Here is a 16567-nt window from a genome sequence, read left to right as displayed (position 1 = left end):
GACGGGCGGAGAAAGACGGGCGGAGGAGAGACGGGCGGAGGAGAGACGGGCGGAGAGAGACGGGCTGTGAGACGGGCGGAGAGAGACGGGCTGTGAGACGGGCGGAGGAGAGACGGGCTGAGAGACGGGCGGAGGAGAGACGGGCGGAGAAAGACGGGCGGAGGAGAGACGGGCGGTGAGACGGGCGGAGGAGAGACGGGCTGAGAGACGGGCGGAGGAGAGACAGGCGGAGGAGAGACGGGCGGAGAGAGACGGGCGGTGAGACGGGCGGAGGAGAGACGGGCTGAGAGACGGGCGGAGGAGAGACAGGCGGAGGAGAGACGGGCGGAGAGAGACGGGCGGAGAGACGGGCGGAGGAGAGACGGGCGGAGAGAGACGGGCGGTGAGACGGGCGGAGGAGAGACGGGCTGAGAGACGGGCGGAGGAGAGACGGGCGGTGAGACGGGCGGAGGAGAGACGGGCTGAGAGACGGGCGGAGGAGAGACAGGCGGAGGAGAGACGGGCGGAGAGAGACGGGCGGAGAGACGGCGTTGAGCTGCATCTGAGTGGCTTCAGGAACGACAGAATGAAGAAGAGACGCAGGAGCAGAAGATGAAAAAGCGGGAGAGGATGGGACGCCATGATGAATGTTAAACAGTGTTTTCAATGGAAATAGGATTCGGATGAAATCTTGTGGCATTTTAGTGGTTTATGAGTTTGAATCGTGAGATATGTCAATAATTATGAAGACAAAAGAATGAAACAATCAGGATTTCATTTGTCTTCTGAGCTACTGTCGCTATGGTGGTATGTTTGATTGCGTGCTTTTGTGATTCTAAAGAACAAATAAACATTTTCTTTAATGAATAATCAAACAAAAACTTGTGTCATTAAACTTCATGCAACATTTCACTGAGGATAATTGAATGAATGATAAAACATTTTCTCATATTGTCACACATTTTGTCCATTTCTACCTTTATTGTGGCCATTTTTTCTTGCTTTTTTGCCTCATTTATTTTGGCAAATATTTTCGTTATGTCGATTTTTTTCTTCAGATCAGAGGTTCCACGTGTTTCAGCCGAGGGGCCTCATTTGACGACAGAGCAGGGGCCAAATGTGAACGCTAGCTAACCTCATTCAGAAGATTTTTAACTGTTTTTTTATTCATGAATTGACAGAAAAAAACCTTTCAGGGATTAGATTTAACAGGTAGTTTTTCTAGCTCTTTCAGGTATTATTATATCAACGTGTATTATATTATTATATTGCCCTTGAAAGTAATAAAAAAAACAACAGATCTTTATTTATTTTTTTCTCTTAGTTAAACAAGTTTCATTCACGAGATGTTGGTTTTGTGCCGATCCTGACCAGAACTTTTGTGTGGTCATATATATAATTGATATATTTGTATATATTTTCATAGATTCTTATAACCACCTCCAAATATTTGTACTTTCTAACACGGTTACATGTCCTTGTTGGTTGTTTCTGACATTATTTCTCCAGATAAATAAAGCCTTACATTTCCTTCATCCCTGATAATTAACACATTGAACAGCTCACCAGACATTACTGTGGCTCACAAAACTACGAACACACAAATACACCAAAAATATTAACAAGAATTATTCTACTTTAATCATCTACACTATGAAGGATAAAGAAAGTACATTATGATATAATATCTCACCTCAAAACCCGTCTCTTCATAATCACCTACAGGTCCTGATGATACCTTTACCAGCCTCTCTTTCTTTTTCACTTCTCCATTCTTTTTTTCAAAACATTTTTAGTATCTTGTCCTGTATAAATGTAATCTTCATCATTTTTTCAGTACATGTAAAGCATGTTTGTGTACTACAAAAAGTGATATTGAAAACGTATTATTATTATTATTAGACTGATAAAGGTGGTCAATAGAATCTGGGAAAGATTGTTTGTACAATATTTTATAAACTGTTTTTTGTTCCAGTCTTGATTGGAATTATTGAAATTGTTGTACTTTTGTTAACATTTATATATATTCAGTATCACTTTTTCCTCGTATCATCAGCTACAGTACATAATAGATATATTTTCCTACTAAATTAAATCTTCGGACCCATCCTGGTTATGGGAGCAAATAATTATTCCGCATAAATCCTTCACGTTCACTTCTTTTATGAAAACTGTCGTTTGATTACGACTGACCCTGTTTGGCCCCAACATGCTCCAATATTTAATCCAATCTGTCGCTGCTGGTCCAATTTTCAAGCCCTTGGACTGACATGCAATTGGCTCCAGCACCTGCTTAAACCAGTTTGGAATATCAATAAATGAATTTTAAAAAATGGATACGTTGGTAGCAGCAGACAAAGCACTTCCTGTGTGAGTGTGTATGTTGAAGAAAAAGTCAGATCCGTCGTTCTTGCTGTGCTGAGGAGCTCACGTAAGTACATCTGAAATAAACTCTCTGTCTTTTGTTTTTTGGCATAGAAAATAATTTTATATTACAATATTATCTTTCTAAAAAGTGATTTTGAATAATGAGGAAGGGAGAAAAAAATCTACATTGTCTCTCTGTTTCATCAGAAATTCTGAGTAACTCTTGCAACAGCTTCCATCTCTGTGAGGATTTGCATTTCGGACATTCGTCGTTTTTGCGCCGGTGAGTTTGACAGCACAGGAGAAGAGAGAGAAAAAACAAAATTCAAATCCAGTCTCACCGTCTTGGACTTTAATCATTTTGATATATATATATAAATGTAACCAAACACATATATTGATGATGTTTATCCACAACCTGTTGACCTACTTTTAAAAACATGATCAGATATTGTGAGTTGATTTATTTGTAATATTCATGCAATCGTTATGATATTTATCTGAATACTCGTTCATATATGTCATTAATATATATATAAATAATACATCAATATATTGTTGGACTAACATATTCATGGAGTGACACGTGTTCAAATTACATTTCCTATTAAATACATGATTTTTATCAAACAAATGAAACCATTGAAACGATATAATATTAACAATTAATGTAATCAAACAATGATATTGTTGAATGTTTCGTATTAAAGGGAAACATTTTTATGGTTAAATAACTTAACGTAACATAAAAGAAAGGGAACACAGGGGACCCCCATGTGTGATATGATTACGTAAGATATGTCCGAATTTGATAAAATTTAAACCACGTGTATGACTAACTAAGTAACGTAGTTACTAATGATAATAATATGATCCTTAAGTTAATCCTAGAGGAAGGCAGAAGACCTCACTGAAAATCCAAGTATTTCCAAAAGTACATTTATATTTAAGTTTTCTTTAGATATTTGGTTTTCAAATGTCATTTTTCTTATACGATCCTTTGTCATTAACAAGTTTCTCTTTTCTATTTAAGTGATATATTGTTCCCTTTTCTTCAGACCTTTAATAATAATAATAATAATACTTTTATTTATATACTTAAGCAAACGTATGTACCTGACTTGTCAGCTAGTGTTGTATTACATAATATGCTTAAAGGTATAGTATTTTTTTACATGTTCGATGTCTAATGCATACCTTGCTGTACAATGAACGCATTTATATTACATTTATTATAACATGGAAACCTCTTGATAAAAAAGCAAAATGTAGACAAATTCAAAATGATTATTTTTTTTAATGATTAAGAGAAACGTTCTGTATATTTCAAAAAGAACAACATGCACATCTTAACGTAAATAGTTGTACAAGTAAATCTATTATTGTCTTGAATATATTCATCAATTATTGATCATACATTTATTTCCATTACATTACATTTTTTGTAGAAATTGCCGAAACCTGTCCTCGACATAATAGTTTAATTCTCTTTAAATGTATAATTAAGACGGAACAGTTTGGCAAAACAATACTTTACGTTGTATCCAAAAAAAAAAGACAAACTTATACAATATAGGATATTTATTGATAAGTAGGATTGTAACTATAATGACGTGAGGCATGTTTTAAAGTGAGAGCCTCTGACCGGCCGCTCTGGAAGGTTTCAGTTTGAAATGCATTTTCTCAGCAGCAGTTTGAGCCTCACAGCTGGAAATTGAGAGTTGATATCTCAGAGTGGATTAAAGCTTCTTTTTATATTGGCCTGCTGTGACGGGTCAGTGTGTCCACACTGAAAGTCCATTTAAAACTTTCAAACTAGTTATGAAACTGATCCCTGTTTATGTAACAAACCAAGAGTTAATTACTTTTGCAATTATTCAAAAGGCATTTAAAAACTTTTTTAGAACCATGATAAAACATTCATCATTGTTGTGACAATACACATTATACATTGGTAATAAACTTTCTGTCCTCATGACCATAGCAATGAAGTCAATTTTCACATAAGACAATTGAATTAAAAGCAGTGTTTTTGTGTCACGACCTCATACATAAGCAGTCAAAGGGATGAAGAATTTAATCTTTTTAATTATCCAAGTATTTCTTCAGATAATATTGATGTTTTTATCTATTCACGGAAACAATGTTTACGTTTCAATTCTCTTAACCCATCGAAAGTATGGAATACAAACATAAACAATCTTATTATTTGTATTCTTTTCTTCATTAAATGAATATGTTATTAACTAAATAATTACTAGTAAATGTGTTTGAGAATTTATTATTTGTTCAAAACATATTATAGTTTATTTCCCAACTAATCATTTCAATACTTGTTTTTTTAATTGAAGTAAAACACACATTGAGTTAAGATCTAAATTGGATAAATAAATAAATATTTTAAATTAAAAATATGTTTAATGCATATCACCAACCTGTGTGTTTTTTTTTAAATTATAGAACAAGTACAAATATTATAGGAGGCAAAACAAATAATGATAATAAAAGTTTCTATGGATTAGTGTTGGCCAACTATACTAGTAAGGAAAGTAAATATATGTATCTTTAAATAAACTAATCTTGCTGTCGTCTGTGGATCTATAGACGACGTCACAAACAATTCATTTGTTATCTTAGGTTGTTTTTTTTCTCATATATTTATAATGATTTCATTGTTTTAACCTGTTCAGAACCAGTATGAAGAGAACCGGGTCACAGTTACAATGAAATTAGTAGTTGATGTTATTATGTGTATTTTATTATATCTTTATGTTTTGTTCTATTTTAAATGCAAAATATTGAAAAAAGAAATGAGAGTTTGTACAAGATCATGAGATTTTTTTTTCTTTTTTAATTTTTTAATTTTAATTTTTTAATTGTTATTTGTATCCTTTGTCTTTGTTATTTTTCTTTGATCTATTTTCTTTATCTTCATCTTTAGACTTAAATTGTATGATCTTGTTTTTTCTCTTTATTTCTCTTTGTTCTTATTTTATTTTGATTATTTTTCATGAAAAATTGCTGTATTTGCTGTGGATAATTTGGAAAAAAACAATTTCCCGAAGGAGACCTCCTGAGGGATCAATAAACTTCTACCTAACCTAACCTAACCTTACCTAACCTAACCTAGAGCTAGACTTTGAAAACCTTTCACAGTGAAAGCAGTTTGACCGAAGCTCAGAGACATCCAAGTGTATTTTTCAAATTCAATGTATTCCGTCTTTTCTCCCCTCTGTGTTTTGCTTCCTTCTTGTGAGAATAATGTCTTCGCTGCTCTGCGGGTGATATCATAACAGACGTCTGTATTGTCCTCCTTCCTTCACATGCTCCACACAAGACCGTTTCCCTCTTCATCCTTAATTTCCGCTTCACTCGCTATTCCATTAGTGCAAAGCATCATCTCCATTTACATGAAAAACACATCAAAACCCCCAAAAAACAAGTGGATAAATTTCACATGTTCCTCGTGAAATAGTTGAGATATTCAACAGATTTGACACATTTCATTGTTAAATAATGTGGCAACTAAACATTAATACCTATACATGTATCAATGAGTAAAACTAGTTTTTATAGTCAGAGTACCGCAATATAATATAAGAAATTAAAAATCCAAAAAAACAGCAGCAGTTTGGAACACTTGACAGGTATTATGACATAAATCATTTTGTGTACATCTAATAAAGATTCATTATTTTTCTACTCTTCGTTCGATGACTCTTATTTACTGACTTTGAACTGCAGCTGTCACAGCTGTAAACATTCCTTTATTTTGGGAAGCATGTGTTCAGTCACGCACTTAAGCTCCAAATGTGATTGACGCATCAATAAAGACACAAACATGTCAGTCAACAATTGTACAGGTTGTGTGAGAGAGCGAAGCTGTGTGTGTGCGACTGAGGGATAATGATGCTCGATGCAATGTTTGAGAAAATATAGTGAAGCACGAAGTGTTCTTTCCTCTTATTCATCTTTTTACCTTTTTGGAAACTTCTGGTAACAAGTTTGAAAAGGCACTTGTGCTCATAAACAAACATGTACTTTCCTTTTCTGCTCTTCAAACTGTTCTTTTTCGATATTAGCCACAGTCGTATTTATTGTTAGCTTATAGAGCAACAAAACTAATGTGTAAATTTAAGCGTGTCTTAAATAGATGTGTGACTCTATTGTATCGTCAGTGTGTGTTTGTACAAAACTCTCTTTTCATTGAAATATTTACATTAGAAAATGTGCTTAAAAAAACATTGTTGTTGTTTGTTTTTCAGGAGATTCATTCTTGTTTACCATAACCACACCCACTCTGCTGTGACTGGTCAAGCATCAAGGTGTGTCACTGCGCGTCATCCATCCTGTAAGTCTCCACCTCCAAGGGACTTGTTGTATAAACAAAGTTCTTATCTTCAAACTCATTTCATTTTTTCCGTATTTAGAGGAGCAACCAAACTGAAAGTCAAATTATTGCGTAAAAATATGTCAAAGTGAACAAAGGCTGATACGATTGTTATTACTTTTTATTCCCGACAACAAACTCTTTCCCTCAGATCGACTTCTCAGTTAAAGCTTTTTAACGTCTCAGTGGATCACTTGTCTATCTTCAGCAAATAGAACTTTCTCTTTTGAACTGACCTGATTAGTCAATATTGCCCTAGTTTTTCTCCCCTCAAGCCATGACATATGGTTAAAAAAAAAAATCTATAAAGCAGCAAATTGTAAGGTAACCTCTCGTTCACAAAGATTTCAGACTGTAGAGAACTTTATAAAGTAATAACTTGGAATCATCATCATGATGAGGGACTTCCTCTTGGAGAGGAAAACTTCAACATTTGAAACATGTGAGTGAGTCACGAGAGTTGGGTTTTAACAGTAGTTGACCTCGAATGTTAACATGTCTCGCCTGCAGTTGATAAAAAACTCTGCAGCGAGAATTCTGACCCGCTCTAGTAGAAGAACTCACATTTCTCCGATCCTTAAAACTCTTCACTGGCTGCCAGTTTCTTTCAGGATCAACTTTAAAATTTTGGATCTTACTTTCAGATCTATTCATGGTCAGACCTTCCATCAGTGATCTGATCCTGACTTACACCCAAGCTCGGGCTCTGAGGTCTGTGGAATCTACTGATGGTTCCTGAACACGGTTCAGGACCAGAGGAGAGAATTCCTTCGAGACTGTTGCTCCTAAGCTTTGGAACGATCTGTGTTTGATGATCTACTGACTCCTTCAAGAAACATCTTAATACGTTTTTATTTGTTCAGGCTTTTCTTGATTTTCTGGAACTCCTGTTGTGTTATCAGTTTTATCTTGACCTTTATTGAATATTGTTTTGATTGTTTAAGCGCTTCGTGACCCTGGTCTGGAAAAGCGCTCTATAAATACAAATTACTTACTTACTATGTGTTTTCCTGTTGCTTTTGTGTGCCAGCGAGTCGAGCTGTGACAAAAGACCACAACATCTCAACTGAAGTTTATGGTTCCATGTCCGTTGCATCCGTACGACTGTACAGCACAGCCGAGATGTGAAAGTCTCAAATTGATGTGATTTTAATCATAAGTCATTATTTAATGTCTAATTATCTTTCAATTTTCAGTTATAATAAATATATTTTTGAGAACTTGTTGTTCTTTAACGATTCTTTTAATGCAGACAAACAACTCAAGTCACGTATATTGTTTTAATAATGATGTCACTTCTCTAAAACAATTAACATTCAAGGCCACGTTTGATATTTGTCAGCAGTGCTGGAGCGTGTCGTGGCAGCTCCACTTTCACCGAGTCATCAGAAACATGTATTTATCTCGAAGAGGAAGTGTCTCGGCGCTTCTGTGCGTCTGTGGTTTTCCACACCTGTTGGTGTAGAGATCGCTCGTGGAACACGGAGGACGAGGCGTGCGAGGCGGAGAAGGGAAGGTGTGGGAGAAGAAGTCGAATCAGGGCAACACCACCACCACTGGAAGTTCTCAGTGCAGATCTCACCACAGCTCGCCCCCTCTCTGCCCTTCTGAGACTTCTTACCACCTCACTTCAGTAAATCTGCTTCCACCACAAACACACTGACTTCCTGCTGAGAGTGTCACCAGTATCAAGGGGAGAGGATAAAATAAATACATTCAAACACTTTTTAAATACACCTGTCATTAATTCATTAATTCATAGAACATTTTTACGTCACCTACATTAAATAATCGTGAAAACCCGACTCTCCTCACTCACATGTTTCAAATGTTGAATTATTCTTCTCCAACATGCAGTAAGTCTCTCATCATGATGAAGTTTTTAAAGTTATTACTTTATAAAGTTCTCAACAGTCTCGGCGAACGAAAGGTTATGAGAGCGGAGTCCATTTTGACATTGTAATGGCTTCACTCCTCCTCCAGCCAGCTGTAATCACGCCCCACTTTGTTTATACAACGATTCCCTTGGCTGGTAGACTTCTGGGATTTATGATGTGCAGTGACAAACCTTGATGTTTGACCGATCTCAGCAGAGTGGTGTGGTTAAGGTAAACAAGATTTTAGTGGGCGGGGCTTAAGATCATTTTCTAATGTAAATATTTCAATTAAAAGTGTGTGTTTTGTACAAACAGACACATACTGATGATACAATTATTATTATTAGTAGTAGTAGTAGTAGTTGTAGTAGTAGTAGTAGTAGTAGTAGTAGCAGTATTATTATTATTATTATTATTATTATTATTAGTAGTAGTAGTAGTAGTAGTAGTAGTAGTAGTAGCAGTAGTATCAGTATTAGTATTAGTATTAGTATTAGTATTAGTATTATTATTATTAGTAGTAGTAGTAGTAGAAGTAGTAGTAGTAATAGTAGTAGTAGTAGTAGTAGCAGTATTATTATTATTATTAGTAATAGTAGTAGTAGTAGTAGCAGTAGTATTATTATTATTATTAGTAGTAGTATTATTATCCTTCATTTATCCAGTTTAGTCTCATTGAGATTAAAATCTCTTCAACAAGAGAGACCTGGCCAGGATGGACAGCAAAAAAGTTACACATAAAAACAATTAAAAGTTCAATATTAAGTGCAGTAGTACAACATTAGAAGAAAAAAAAGATTACTGACCAGAAGAATTCACAAAGTCCGACGTCAAACTTCATCAACAAAGTATAGTTGAGTTTAGTTTAGTTTCCCTTTAAGAATTACAGAAAATAACCGATTTAAATGTCTTGTAAACCAAAGATGAATTGTTTCCCAAATTTGTATTTTAAAAACCTCGGAGCACAATGACCTTGGTTAAATGACTCGTTCAAAATAGATCTACTCCTGTTTTTGTTGAGCCCCCTCTGGGATCGATGTGCAGATGAAACTCAATGTCTTTTGTTAACAGACCAGAATGATGTGGCAGAGATGTTTGGCTGTTCTGATCACTGCGATCACTTCAATCACAGGTAAACACATAGATCCTCGGATCCGTTTCATCTTCGTCCAACGTCAACATCCTGTGTCTGACCCTCGTTTGACCTCGTCTAATGTCACCGGGGTCATTATCTTAGCAACACAACCTGACTCTTGGGTACATCTGCTGTCACTCAACAGCTACTGCACAGTTGATCTATGCTGCACTCGGTGGCTCAGCTTCTCTTGGATCTCAGTTGAGTTTGTCATGGCAGAACAAGCAGGTTTGGACCAAAGATGACGAACTATTTGCTAAAGTTAGCATTCACGGAACTAAGCTTTTCTCAGGTATGATCTGTTTCTACTATACGCAGGATCCCAAATCTCTGAGTGACTTTCCTTCATTTCTAACCTTGCAGTTCATCGTCGGAGGATCAGCATTTCATGGAATCAACTTTTAATCAAAGACATTAAAGAAGTGGATTTTGGAATCTATCGACTGACCACGATGTACTATTTGTCAAATAAATTGCCTGTAAATGAAACCTTCGTACTCAGCAATTACAGTGGTGAGTTTGACCGTCATATTCATTTATCCGTACAGATTTCATGTGTTCTCTGAGGTAGATTCCAGACGCCCTGCATCCGAGACTCATTATAGCCACTTGTATCCACAACCCTGTTTATTCATTGCTGGCCACACATAGTGACCATAGGTGAGGATAGGGTTTCATCCGTAAATCAATAGCTGTGTCTAGTATTTCTCTAATGGGGCTGACATTATCATGAGTGCATCGCTTCACCTGTTCGACCTCATACTTCCCAGACAAGACCCCGAGATCATTAAAATGCTCTTCAGTTAAAATATTGCCGGTGTCTTTATCTTTCAGTTCGGTTACGGCTTCGGTTAATCATGACCTTGAGAACCTTCTATGAAACATTGCCCTTTGAAGAACCACTGAATACGACTTTGATAACCTCACGGCTTATCCCAAATTCGGTTCATCCAAAGCAGGGTCAACTTGATGAAACAAGGCTTGAAACAATTGTTAGATTGCATGACATTAGCGATACTGGGGACGGAATATCTGTGGATTCACTCAAGTCTGTTACCGAACGACAGTTTTAAAGCAGATTTTTGGATGCAGCTATCTTGGAAAGAGGCAGCTTTAAGTGGACACTTGATCAAGTTTATCTTTTTTGCTCCTCAGCTCAACCCTCGCTGACCCGCGACAACCTAATATAAGCTGAGAAATAGAATCGCCTGTTGCTTCTGAGGGTACCCTCTCAACCAGGACGACTTCCATAGATCTTAAGAAAGTTATTTTCATTGCAAACAGCCTTAAAAGTCCTTTGAAGGTGTTTCTTTCTCATCAAACATTGGGAAGGTAGTTCATGAAGTTGTCTTTTTTCCCCCTGTGACCATTCTAGAAGTGCTTAAGAACCCAGTGCTAGGTAGGCGTGAATAAGTGTATTTTGTCTGCTTTCTGCAGCAACAGAGTCAGGTAACCAACCGTATCGCTCCCCGGGAGCCTGTCCTGAGTGGCTCGGGATGTCTCTGCTAATGAAGCTGTAGCAAACCAATGACTTTTAGAGAGGAAGTCACACACGCATCTTCACAGCTCTGGAGTAACAGAAATGATTTAATAAAGCCAACGAAACGCTCAACAAAGTAGATTCTGAAGATAACTAAAATGTCTTCACTAACAATCGGCTTCTTAGTTGATGAACAAAATAACGCTCATATCGTGGGAATAAACAGTTTGTGGGGAAAATAAACACCCTCGATACAATGTCCTTTTCCAGCAGAAATCCAAAAGAATCAGTGATCAACGATCATGTCCCATGAATCCCATTTTTACGCTCTAGATAACAATTACGACGATGTAATTTCACAACAAACAGCGTTCTGTCTCCACTAATAATGTATGTTTTTTTTGGATGTTTGGATCAGTGTCTTCACCTTCTACATTGCTTCCTGGAGAAATTCTAAATCTGGACTGTTCTACGAATCCTCCGGTGGGTTACAAGGTGCCAGAGATTCATTGGGTAAAACCTTGTGGGACTATCATGAAAAAGGACGGAGGGAAGCTGACGGTGAGAGTCACAACTGCAGAGCAAGGCCAGTGGGCTTGTGTGCTGACGACTGACCAGATGACATACACAGCGACCATCACGGTGAAGATCCTGTGTGAGTCCCTGTGAAAGGATGCACACATGATGACGCTGTTATCAGCTGCACTCGCACCGCAAACTCTATGTTTTGTCCCTCAGCACTCACGGCTCCTGACTACCAATACACCTCTGAATCCTCACCTTTGACCCTGCCCTGCTCCATCACTCCTCAAGTCTCCTGGGCAGAGATCAAATCCAAGGGCTTCCTGGGTGTTTACTGGCACTTCCTGCCAGGGTCCAGGGTCATCCCTGAGGGTCCCCAGAGGCTGTTTTCACTGCTCCGCGAGGACATGCTGACCTGGAAGGAAGACCAGGGCCGAGGACTCAGTCCGGCCGCGCAGCTCAAGCATGCGTTTGTTTCTCTGAGCAGGAAACTAGGGAGGGATGACGACGAAGGAGAGTACCAGTGCTCCATGGTTTTTCGGAACGTGACGCTGACAACAACCATACACGTAGAAACGCTCCACAGTAAGTCGGTGCCGAGAATCAAAGTCAAATTAATATGCCTTTGCTCCCGAGTTATCACGGAAACCTCATTTTTATCTTCCAGTGGCTTAATTAATATTCCAAACAAACTGGAAGTCATTTCTTTGTCATTGCCACGTCATTCTCATCTCCTCAAACTACTTTAATTAGACCTAACCACACTTCTTTGCTGTCAGGGGTGCAACAAGAAATTACATTTTAATTGGACTGTGTGATTTCAGTGTATATAATGGGAATCTAAGATTGTCATTTTGTCCTTCCCTTTTTTTCACTGGCGGGGGACACAAGATACTTTCTGGCTCTGATTTTCCCGGCAGAAGGTTTATTAAACAACATCTGCTGTGGGATCGTTGTGCTCGTTCGAATCCACCTGAGTCCTGTTGCATACTTTGCTCTCATACATTGAATTCAATGTGTAATATGTGACGTAAAAACGCTTTTATCCCCCCAAAAAATTCTGAAACCCACCTCTTGAAGGTTTTTTTTTGCAAATAGTATTTATAACATTCTTCTGTCAGTTTCATCCGGTCCAGATAAAACCCTCTTCATCGGCCAGCTGCTGAACTTGAGCTGCAGTACCAGCCGCCCACTGCCCTCTGACTTGAGGTTGAAATGGATTCCTCCTTTTTCATCGTCTCTTCCACCTCAGCCCCGTGACCACTTCCCCATGTTTGTGGTCATTCCTGAAGCCACCAGTGGAGACAGTGGAAGGTGGATGTGCGAGTTGTGGCACGAGAACACTTACCTGACATCAGCTGTGACACATGTGACAATTGGTGAGTCCGTCCGTCCGTCCATCCATCCATCCATCCATCCATCCATCCATCCATCCATCCATCCATCCATCCATCCATCCATCCATCCATCCATCCATCCATCCATCCATCCATCCATCCATCCATCCATCCATCCATCCATCCATCCATCCATCCATCCATCCATCCATCCATCCATCCATCCATCCATCCATCCATCCATCCATCCAACCGTGTTGTTGCTCTACAGACGCTTCGTTTTAATAATGCAGCCAAAAATATGGCTAAAGAAACTTTTCATTCAACTGCCAAACTTCTGCTGTTTGTTGGAGCTCAAGACATCCACTTCTAACCAAAGAAACCTGGAAGACACACAACTTGAAAATAAATGAGTAATTCCGGATTATGTTTTGGTTTTGTGAACTGCCTTGATTTTATTTTTGCTTTCTTTGTGGCCTTAACGGTCTGATTTTTCTGGCTTCACTTTATGTGCAGAGCCTAGAAAAAGCCAGTGGAAGCTGGTGACCATAAGTACAACCACAGTCACCGTCTTCCTCCTCGTCCTCATCTGCCTCGTTTACAGACGAAGACAGGTACAGACTCACAAATACATTTTATAAACTAAATGTCAAATGACACGATTGTCTTTATTTGATTTTAGAAAAAGCGCAGACCACGCAGGAGACAATACTGTCGCTGTAAGCAGTAAGTGTGAGATATTTTTCCATCTGTTCCTCTGGTATTCCTCAATCAGACATTAGATCGCGTGTTTTCAGCCATTGTTATTTCAGCTATACCAGTGTTGGTATGGCAAGTGTGTCCGGACACTTTCACATCATTTTCCAAGCCTCTCTCCCTATTAATATTCTATATCGTTGTCTATGACATTACACCTGTTTTCCAACCCTACCTGCACTTTCGTCTTCACCTCAATGGAACAACTATATTCTTTCATCTTCCTTCTTTTCTTTCCTACTTACTCCCACTACAAACCATAATATCATTAGAAAACATCCACGGTACGTCCTTCCCTACCTTAAAAAACACTCAAGACATTTAAACTCCTTCGAACTCTATCATGTGTTACAACATATGTAGTGATAATATGTCTAGGTACATAAATGAAGCAGTGTCATCATTTCATCAGATGGTACTTATGGCTTCAACATTATGAGAGGTTGTGTTTATAATGTAAGTAATTAATATTTGTTAAGCATCTTTCACAGACCATGGTAACGAGGCGCTTAAAAACAAAACAATACAACAATTTTAAAATACATCTTTAAAAGTCTAAGGCAACACAGTGACAAACATAGCAGGTAAAAAGTAAATGTAAAAAATGTACGTTCATTTTAATGAAGCGAATGATGCTCAGTGAGCTTCATCTTCATCTTCATCTAAAAAGACACACTTGAAAAAAATCCATGTACCTGCGTGTTTCTGGTCCGTAATGTTCATCTTGTCTTGAAGCCTCGTGGGAATAATTGTTTCGAAAAAAAATTAAAATAAGTCTATATTTTAAGCTACTTTGTAGAAGACGTAAAGAATAAGCGATAAAAAACGGAAGTACTCGAAGTAAATATCGCTAGCGCTTCCAAAGCGCATACAGTCTACTGTCTAAGTCATTTATCCATATTTTTTTCCATAAGGAAAAAGCATTGGTCCAGATTAAAAGTTGCTAATAAGTTGCATTAGTGTCACCATTTTCAATGCGTAATTGAAATCTCGCTTTTCTTTTTCAGCCCAAAGATCAGGCGAGTGGGGACCCAGCAAGCACCAGGTTCATAAGTTCTATCAGCTTTTATAATTGAAAACATATTTCCTGTTGGCAGCAGAGCTAAATGAGAACCACCAAGTTCTGCAATATGTTTTAAAATATAAATATAAAATAAATTTAAAAAACACATTCTGTCTTCTGAAATAATGAAGCTTAATGTTTAGGTTCTATCATGCATTTTTTATTAATTCTTCAATACCACGATAAAAATAAAAATGCTCATTGTTATTTTTTTTTATGTATAACTAAAATACTGATTTTTTTATTACAAAACAAATAAAAAAATAAGTAGTAGAAGAGTGAGTGTTACCTCTGTAATCTAACTCTTTTTGGCGTTGAAAAACAAGAAAAAATGTCCTAAGACGCCGTTAGCCTTCTACGCTATGATCTGGACGTCACACAGTTTCATCGTCTGCTCACATCGCCTCAGACCTGGGAAGTTACAGAACTGGACTCCTGGATGGGAACGCGAACACGAACATAAAAATAAAGTAATGAACACACAACACTCTTCTGGTTGTTTTATTGTGTAAATGGCTGTGAGTACAGATTGTAATGATCTGAACAGATTGTAGTTTTCATGATCGGGAGGACTCAGATGGTGCAGTATCTCGCAGCCAAAACCATCATTGCCAGAAGAAATCGATTAGAAAGACAGCAGTGAAGCAACTGGAAGTTCAGTTTTTCCTTCCATTTGAAACCCAACTAATGTGTTGTTCTAAGTGTTTCTTAAATAGATCTTGGACCTCTATTGTACTCCTCAGTTTGTGTGTGTTTGTACAAAACTCTCTTTTCTTTGATATATTTACATTGGAAAATGTGCTTAAGCCCCCGCCTACTGAAAATGCTTTGTTTTTCTGGTGATTAAAACTCATTTACCGTAACCAAACCCACTCTGCTGTCATTGGTCAAGCATCAAGGTTTTTTACAGCAGGTCATCAAACGGGGAGTGTCCACCTCGAAGGGTCAGCTGGCTGGAAGGAAGACTGAAGCCCATTCTTTCACAGTCGTTAATCCAGATGGAACTCTAGGACACCAACACATTTTAATTATTTCTTCCTTGTCTCTTTTAAAAGTAAACTTAAAAAGTAAAATTATAACATACCCATCTTGGCAGAAGTAATAAATGCTGTGAATTAATCTTTATTCATTTCTTTAAAACCACCTATTTGGGTCACAGTGACAGTGTGAGTGAGTTCATTTATGCAGCCCACATATTTAGCGAAGGTGTTGTTAGAAGGCAGTGGCTAAATTCAAAATGGAGCACAGATACATTTGGCTTGATTTTCTTTTTTACAAATGTAAATAAGATATTCTCTGAAGCCTAAAAGACAAAATATAGAAGAATATCAGTGCCATCAGAATATTGAGTGGTTGAATTTAACAGTTCTAATGTTGAAACTTTGAATTTGTTTTTTATTGAATAATTAAAATAAAAAAACACTTCAAAATGAATTAATTTATTTTACACATGGAGTTTGATCATCTCATTTTAATTACTCAAAAATACAATTTATAAATTCCATATTGCCATGATTGACTGAAAGTGTGAGTAGTTTGGTAATGTTTTGCAATTTTCTCGTGGCACTATTACACCAACATTTTAAATTGAATTCATAAAGGCAAATAACTAATAGATGTTGACATTTGCTTTTTGAAGTTTTGGTATTAAAATATAATAT

At 37.4% G+C, this 16567-nt stretch overlaps 1 protein-coding gene across 1 annotated transcript; it reads left to right on the top strand.

Moving 5' to 3' along the window:
- The first annotated feature begins 2573 nt into the window (after positions 1 to 2573).
- On the top strand, positions 2574 to 15712 carry cd4-1 (CD4-1 molecule). Its single transcript, XM_087805579.1, has 11 exons — positions 2574 to 2629; positions 6612 to 6697; positions 9685 to 9745; positions 9894 to 10040; positions 10112 to 10261; positions 11647 to 11883; positions 11967 to 12335; positions 12872 to 13129; positions 13604 to 13701; positions 13770 to 13813; positions 14851 to 15712. Exons 3-11 carry the CDS (start codon positions 9691 to 9693, stop codon positions 14894 to 14896), a joined length of 1404 nt encoding a protein of 467 aa, XP_087661705.1. The 5' UTR covers positions 2574 to 2629; positions 6612 to 6697; positions 9685 to 9690; the 3' UTR covers positions 14897 to 15712.
- Positions 15713 to 16567: the final 855 nt, after the last annotated feature.

This window comes from Callionymus lyra, chromosome 13 (genome assembly GCF_982586985.1).
Source record: "Callionymus lyra chromosome 13, fCalLyr1.hap1.1, whole genome shotgun sequence".
Lineage (NCBI taxonomy): Eukaryota > Metazoa > Chordata > Actinopteri > Syngnathiformes > Callionymidae > Callionymus > Callionymus lyra.
Note: the sequence above shows the minus strand (reverse complement) of the source record. Positions and strands in the feature narration are given on the sequence as shown.

What these genes read in the sequence shown, in the direction of transcription:
- cd4-1 (XM_087805579.1), top strand. Translation starts at nt 9,691, where the DNA reads ATGATGTGGCAGAGATGTTTGGCTGTTCTGATCACTGCGATCACTTCA. An exon ending in CGGAACTAAGCTTTTCTCAG is followed by an intron (nt 10,041 to 10,111) that starts GTATGATCTGTT and finishes CTAACCTTGCAG; the next exon opens with TTCATCGTCGGAGGATCAGC. An exon ending in TCGTTTACAGACGAAGACAG is followed by an intron (nt 13,702 to 13,769) that starts GTACAGACTCAC and finishes ATTTGATTTTAG; the next exon opens with AAAAAGCGCAGACCACGCAG.